General features: G+C 34.3%; 1 protein-coding gene and 1 long non-coding RNA gene across 2 annotated transcripts; one reads left to right on the forward strand and one right to left on the reverse strand.

Annotated features, from left to right (window-relative positions):
- The first annotated feature begins 38 nt into the window (after positions 1–38).
- Positions 39–1712, forward strand: LOC150031890 (uncharacterized). The gene is made up of 2 exons (XR_016525091.1): positions 39–1230; positions 1339–1712. It is a non-coding gene; the product is annotated as an uncharacterized LOC150031890 (long non-coding RNA).
- A 4893-nt stretch (positions 1713–6605) lies between these two features.
- Positions 6606–8047, reverse strand: LOC150031891 (uncharacterized). Its single transcript, XM_090308320.1, has 4 exons — positions 7909–8047; positions 7250–7537; positions 7132–7147; positions 6606–6999 (listed from the first exon to the last, which is right to left on the reverse strand). The coding sequence occupies exons 1-4, from the start codon at positions 8045–8047 to the stop codon at positions 6606–6608; spliced, it is 837 nt and encodes a 278-aa protein (XP_090164446.1).
- Positions 8048–8374: the final 327 nt, after the last annotated feature.

Genomic DNA, 8374 nt, shown 5'->3' on the forward strand with positions numbered 1-8374 from the left:
CTCTCGTTGCACTATCTGGATGTTGGTTTCTGGATTCTGGATTCTGGATTCATATTTACTGCTGCGTTTGCATTTTATCATAATTGAATGCCGAATGTTTCAGGCTTAACGGTTAAGAAGGATTAAGCGACTACTGATCTAAACTTGTTTATGTATGAATCCGTAGCACTGTGAAGTCTAGTATTCTATCTTTCTCCTTTTGTGATTAGTTAGTATTTAAGATAAAAACCAAGAGGATATTTTATTTCCTAAAAAAGGCAGAATAGTGTTTCATTTTTAGATTGTCTGTACCTGATTTCATGATTCGCCATCAGGGTTGCAGTTTATCTTCTGTGCTTGGAATTCTTTTCAATGTATAGCCTTTAACTAACTCATGTAAAATTATGCTTCAGTGTAATCTACTGTAGGGACATTTTTTTTGGTTGAGAGATGTTTTTGACAACAAAAAATGCAATCAAATAAGGTTCTATTGACAGGAATGAAAAATACAAAGATGCTTGCAGCAAGTCAGCAACTCAAATTACTAAATTCAAGAAAAATGCGGAAACCATTTGCTAGATTTAAAGAACTGAACAAGTCAATAACCTTCAGCTAAAACATAAAATCACCCACTAGGCTGGGAAATTGAAATATAAACGCCAAAAAGTCAGGCACTAGGACTTGTGACTACGTGGAAAATGCGAGGGGTAACAAACAATTGAAAACTTTGTTTGGTAAAACAATTTTTGGGTACTAGGAAGTTGAGATAGATCTTAAGAACAATCAGGAGGAGATGCCTAGAGGGGAAGAGGTCAGATGATTGAGGAGAACGTGAAAGAGAGACTGTGACTAGAAAGTGAGCGAGAGAGTCTGATAGAAACATTGAGTTTGAGTGCATGAAAAAGACATAATTTATGATTGCATTGAATACGGTCATTTGATTTTTTCATCCATAGGCCATGTACCTTATGTTCCAACAAGTATCTAAACAGATCAAGTCCATATTCCAATTTAATTTTATGAAAAACCCCATCCTTTTTATTAATATAATTATCCTCTGTAAAATTGTTTTTCTCAAGACTATTTGATCTGTGTGGATGCAATGATTCCATTTTCTTTGTGCAATAGGTGCGAAAAGTAGATATGCTTGATGGAGTATCTATTGTTCGATCGGAGAAGGTCAAGGATGAGTTAATCTTGGATGGTAACGATATTGAGCTTGTATCTCGTTCTGCTGCCTTGATTAACCAGGTATCTTTCTTTCCCATGCTACATTTGGATTGGTTCTTGCTTGCAAAACGTGCCTGCTCAGGAATAGTCGGTTTGATGCTCACTTTTTTCTTATCTTCTGGGTGACAGAAATGCCATGTGAAGAACAAAGATATCAGGAAGTTCCTTGATGGTATTTATGTGAGCGAAAAGGGAACTGTTGTTGAAGAGGAGTGATGAACGAGTAGTTTTGTTCAACCATGGTTTGGCTTCTGGTGATAGTTTTTTCTTATATATTTATATCTAATTCGTAGACAAATTCATGAGAGCTGGTTTTTGAAGGGACAAATTCACAAGCCTTTTAGTTGGATACCAATGTAATGGGCGATGGAGTAAATGCCAGTTTTCTTTGTTTGGTGTTTGTTGTGGAATTTCCAGAAGACCTAATTTTGTTCCTCTCTTTAGGGTTGAGTTAAGAATGCTGTTCATTTTTCAATTTATAGTCATTGTTGATTGTGGATGCAGTTCTTGTTCATCTGGGCCATAATTTTCACCAACGTATTAACATCAACCAATATTGATGTAAAATTATATTTTAAGGAAAATTTCAATACTGACCTCATGTTTTTTTTTAAGGAAGACATGTGGTTCCTTTTAGGGCAGATGAGGTATACGTTGGAAGAGTATGTTTTGTTGAGTTGCCACCGAGAATGAGCTTCATTGCTTCATCTCTTAATCTAGTAGAGCTCACAATGGAGGATTTAATAGTTGGTAGTCATTTTAATTTTTGTTTTTGATTTTTGAAAATTGTGTTTTATCACAATTTTTATTCATAGACATTTGAATTCTCAGTTAATTTCAGAAAATAAAAACTAATTTTTGAAAACTACCTTTTTAGATTTTAAATTTTCGGAGACATTATTAGAAATAACATTTTAGTTTTCATAACCCTTTTTAGTTTTTACCTTCACAACTAAGCACACGTTTAGGAAGCTCTTGAAAATAGTTTTCTCGATCTTCTCTGAGATTTGAATAAAAATTTGACTTCTTTTCTTCGTACATTTAAACTATCGGTTGTTTTGGACTTAGTGGAATCTCGATTAAGACAAGACTGATGTTGTATGTGTTTTGTCTTTTCACAAGTCAAGTAATCTTGTGTAAAATTTGATAATTTGTCTTTCCTATTTGATAGTCTTTCCTAAATTATGTAATCTTTTGGATTTTTTTTGTCCATAAGAGTTGGATGCAATTTTTTTGTAGCATGCTCACCCATAACAGACTCAAACTTCTTGTATCATTGTCTCAATGCTTGTTTCAACCGGTAGGCTTTTCTTTAGTCTACACACTGAATGCTCTTTGTATTTCTCCTTAATGACAATATAAGGATATTGTATACTGTTTCATTTATAGAAGTTGTCAAAGCAGTTTCATTGTTGGAATATTTTTATTGTCTTCGTTTCTTCACATATCCACATTTTGACAACGACCATATGATGGAAAAAGATCTGAACCAAAAGGTTACAGGATAACAACTCCAAACAACACATGTTGAACTCAGAAAGACAAAAAGTGCTAATTAATCAAAATTATAACTAGTAATAAATAATTGAAGATTAACGGTCATTTGAATCCCATGAAGACTATCTATAAAATTCAAAATTCAAATGCTCAAGATATTAATTATATTGGATAAAAAACATATTTGATGGCAAAAATCAACAACATGCCAAAAACATATTTTCAATTTTTTTCATGGCATCCAATAAATTAGACAACACAATAATGAATACACTAAAATGCGATGAATATGGATCCCCACTATTTGATTTTTAAGATTTATATTAAAGTACATGTAAGGTATACAAACATACACATAATTCTTTTTTAGGCTACATATGAAATATGATAAAAATAAAAAATATGCAACAGATGGGATTGAACATGACCTTCACATCTTTGATTCAATGCTCTCCCATCTAAGCTATCCCCACAATTTAGTTATAAAGTTATTATACATATACATATAAATATACAGGAAAACAAACTTATAAACCCTAGTAGGTAAGTTTATCAAAATGAAGAGAAATGACTAATAGCAACTGAATTCATTTGCCAAAATTAACATAAAAAAAAAGGATGATGAAAAGTACTGTGTAATCAAACTGGAGAGCCAAACTTGCAACCAAAGGGTCGAATAAGTCATCTTCCAACAATTAGATCTCAAAAAGTTGCACAAAAGTTTTTAAAACAACATCAAAATTAGTCAAGTGAGCTCAAAATTTCTAACCTCAAAGTTGAAATTTAAATTCTTTAGGTGTTTGGACATTAAAGTCAAATTTGGCTGATTTATAAGTATGATTCATTATAAATATTAAAAGTATTATATTTTTAGAAATTTTTGGTTAAAAAAAGTCAGGCAACTGATGAAGATTCATCATAAATATAAAAATCAATCATTAAAAAACCTAAAATTCCTTTAAAATTGAAGAAGATTAGATACTACGTAAGGTTTGGGAAAATACAATTACGATCTTCATCCAGGTCGAGATTCCACCAAGAAAGCCTGTCAATAAATTGGATGTGAAATGAGAAAAAGTCGAATAGAACTATTTTAACGAATTTCCAAAAAGGATGCTAGTTGTGAAAGATGAAAACTCTTCTCCAACTAGGGTTCAGTTATACATATATATAGCTAGAAATAAATTTAAAGAACATTTTGGAAATGTAAATATATAAAAAGAAATAAAGCTACTATTACCTGTAAAAAACTGTCATAAGCAATTGTTTAATGAACATTATGAAAACAATTGTTTAATGAAAATATGTTAGGAAATATATTTTCATATTTGCTTCCTATCTTATTAGGAAATATATTTCTTTATTTGATTTGTATATTTTTTCATTTACGTACTTTAATATCTATTTTGGTTTTCACCAAAATTCTCTCATTCTAAATGAAAACCAAAGGAAATAGTTTTCCTCACATGGTATCAGAGCATATCAAACATAAAATTTTCTTTTATATTACTGCCGCCGAACTCATTCGCCGGTACTGAAATTTTATCGTCGCTAAAATACTCTATTTTTGCCACCTCGGTTCATCAAATCATCTTGGATTTCAATTTGAAGGCACCCAATTTGGTGCTGTATACGTGGTTATCTATTTGCAAAGGAAAATTATCCAATCTATTGGTGGATGGAATAATTGTGTCCTCACCGATTTTGGAATTGTGCATTGATTTTCATTGATTTTTTTTTTTTTTGGTGATAAACACCTTGGAGCATCTACTAGTTGGATTTTCATATTAACTTTGTTCACATGGAGTGAATTATATATTGATACTGGAGCATCTTGTCATACAACTGAAAATTTAAAATTTCTCACTCATACATACACAATTCAATCAAGTCCTATAAACATGTCAAGTAGGAAGAAAGCAGTCGTCACAATGGAGGGAGTGTTGTCCTTTCCGATTTCGCACTTGAACATGTTCTATTTGTACCCGCTTTACAATGCAATTAATATCGGTGTCACAACAAATTGATGATGCGAATTGTTTTGTTCGATTTACACCTTCTTTATGTGCTATACAAGATCAAAATTCTAGGAGCCTGTTTTTCATTGGTGAACGAAATGATGGACTTTAATATTTACGAGGAATTCCTACAATGCATACAGTGAAGGTTCCAGAAGTATCTGAATTTGAGCTATGGCGAAGGAGATTGGGTCATCCGTCGGATAGAGTGGTAAAGTTAGTTGAGAGAGTTGGAGGTTGGAGGAAAATTGTAACTTTAAAAAATAATTAGTGAAATATTGTAATTTTGAAAATAATTAGAGAAATATGGCAGTTTTGGAGATTTGGCTTGTACAATTTTTTTTTTAATTGTTGTGATGTTTGCCGTGTTGAGATTGGTGTCCTAAATCTCTATTGTAATCATGTAGTTTGTAAACATTGTATAAACAAATTGTTATTAATAAAATAGTTATTATTTTATGAGCATACACTCAATCCAATAAACTAAGATCCTAGGTTATTTTATGTAATTTAAACAAGTATGTAGAGACATGCAGGTAGATCTTGTTTAAAAAATAACCTAAATGGTTAAAGCTGGGTACTTTATCATGGTGACACTACAGATACGACCCGCTTTGTAGATGTTACAAGTGTTGTAAAGTGCTACAAATGGTTTGATCTTGATCATTCATGTAAAGACATATGAGCGAGGGTATCCTATACAAAGAGTTTGTATAAGATCGAACCACGAAATAATTAGTCTTATTATATAACACCGTTAATAGTAGAGACTTACATTTCACCAGGATGACCATAAGTGACAGGACCTGAATCCTAAGTGAGTTATGAACTCCTAGCTATGAAGGCGATCATTTGATTTGTATGGGTGAGAGTGGCCAGATTGCCAACTCAATATGTCTACTATTCTAACTTAGATAAATCTAGTTTAATTAATCGATAAATCTAGCTTAATTAAGCAGTATTAACATCATATAAATTATGAATCCTTTCATCCAACCTATTCTTATGCAAAAACGATTCATACGAGTGTGTCATAGACTAGTCATCGCAAGAAACAAAACAACGAGAAAAACTCAATCAAGCAAGCATTGTATGAGCACAGCGCTCAAGGACCCCAATAATATCATCAAATTAAAAAAAAAATAGCCCAAAAATCCAAACATCCCACCCCCAACTTTTAAAACACTCATTGTCCCCAATGTAATCAAAATAAAGCATGAGGGATCATAATACTTCCTTGGACAATAGAGTGGAGGAAGGATGTCGAACACTTGAATCAACTTCTTTCCATAAAAAATCCTAGCAAATGAGAAGAATAGAAAGAATTAGGCTCAACAAAAATAAAAAAAAATTACTGAATTGAAATCTACCCTAGAAAGCAAATAAATTTAAATCCTGGCTGCCTTTAGGTAGCGCAAATATTTATGGTATGGGCCAAGCCACTTGGAATGGAGTTTACCAGACATAAATTTCAATCAAGAGTTATATAAAAGTACCTTTTGCCCTACCTGAAACTTCTTGGGTGCAATCATTCTGTCACGAAGATCCTTCGCTCTTTTCTTATAAATCAAAGAATTATCAAAACACTCTAACCTGAGCTCTTCTAACTCCTGAAGCTATAGAAGTCTGGCCTCCCCAGTTGCCTCTAAGTCCCAATTGCACTTTTTGACTGCCCAATAAGCCTTGTGTTAGATTTCACCTGGAAGATGGCAAGCTTTTCCACAAACCATCCGGTAAGGAGACATCCTAATAGGAGTCTTGAATGCTGTCCTGTAAGGCTATAGAGCATCGTCAAGTCGGAGGCTCCAATCCTTCCTTCCTGGGCTGACCACCTTTTCCAAAATGGTCTTTACTTCCTTGTTGGACACTTTCGCCTGCCCATTAGTTTGAGGGTGGTATGAAGTGGCAATACGATGTTGAATCGTACTTCTTCAACAAGAAGGCAATGACCCGATTGCAGAAGTGTGATCCTTGATCGTTGATGATTGTTTTAGGGAAGCCAAACCTGCATAGAATGTTAGTCTTCAAGAAACCTGCAACCACTTTAGCATCATTAGTAACTGTGGCCTTTTCTTCCACCCATTTGAAAACATAATCCACTTCCAGTAAAATATATTCATACCCATAAGAAGAAGGAAAAGGCCCCATAAAGTCAATCCCCCAAACATCAAATATTTCATAGAAAAGGACAGAGAATTGTGGCATCTCATTCATATGGGACAATCCTCCAGATTTCAGACACCGTTCACACGTTTTACAGACAAAATATGCTTCCCTAAATAATGTGTCCTAATATAAACCAGAATTTAAGACTTTTTTGGCAGTTCTTTTGGGATTGAAGTGTCCACCACATGCATGCTTATGACAACATTCTAGAACAAAAAAGAACTTATCATTAGGGACGCACCTCTTAACTACCTGACCTGAACAAAATTTCCACAGAATAGGGTCCTCCCAAACATAATACTTCGACTCACTCTTGATTTTATCATGCCTATGTTTATTCATTCCATGATGGAACTTACTAGTGGTCAAGTAATTCACAATATCAGCGTACCAGGGAGTCATGGAAATACCGTCTGCCTGCATCAAAGTGTGGTCAGGTAAGTCTCCATCAGAACTGAAACAACCTCCATCAGCTACTATTCTGCTCAGGTGATTGACAATGGTATTTTCGCATCCCTTCCTGTCTTGAAGTCTCAGGTTAAACTCCTGAAGGAGAAGAACCCACCTCAACAATCTAGGCTTGATCTCCTTCTTTGACATTAGATAACACAAGGTTGCATGATAAGAAAAGACAATAACTTCAGATCCTATAATATAACAGCGAAATTTTTCTAAAAACAAAAATAACTACTAAAAACTCCTTTTTTGTCGTGATGTAACTGCACTAAGCCGAGTTGGGGGTCTTTGAAGCGTAGTATATGACGTGATGTTTCTTGTCAACCTTCTGCCCCAACACTGCTCCTACAACATGGTCGCTTGCATCGCATATAATCTCGAAGGGAAGATCCCAACGAGGAGCCTGAATGACTGGAGTACACATCCTTTTGAAGAAGATGTTCTTTAACACATCGAAACTTCTCCTGCAATCATCATTGATCAAAGGCCACATCCTTTTGAAGAAGAGAGGTCAACGACTGAGCAATCTTACTAAAGTCTTTTATGAACATGCGGAAGAAACCTGCATGACCAAGAAATGAATGAACCTCCCTCACAGTTGTGGGGTAAGGGAGCTTAGCAATAACATCTATCTTGGCAGGGTCTTCCTCTATGCCATGCTCAGATACTATATGCCATAATACAATGCCACGTGAGGCCATGGAATGATATTTTTCAAAATTAAGAACCAGGCTAGACTCAATGCATCTTTTTAGCACCCTAGACAAATTAGACAGACAACCAGCAAACAAGTCTCCATATACAGTAAAGTCATCTATAAAAAACTCCATGCATTTTTCAATAAACTCAGAAAATATGGACATCATGCAATGCTGAAAGGTGCTAGGAGCATTACATAGTCCAAATGGTATGCTTCTGAAAGCGAAGGTGCCATAGGAACCTGTAAAGGTTGTCTTTTGTTGGTTCTCTTGGTTAATTGGGATATGATAGAAACCCGAAAAACCATTAAGGAAACAGAAGAAAGGCTT

This window comes from Benincasa hispida, chromosome 12 (genome assembly GCF_027475165.1).
Source record: "Benincasa hispida cultivar pf3 chromosome 12, pf3_genome.v1.1, whole genome shotgun sequence".
Classification (NCBI taxonomy): Eukaryota; Viridiplantae; Streptophyta; class Magnoliopsida; order Cucurbitales; family Cucurbitaceae; genus Benincasa; species Benincasa hispida.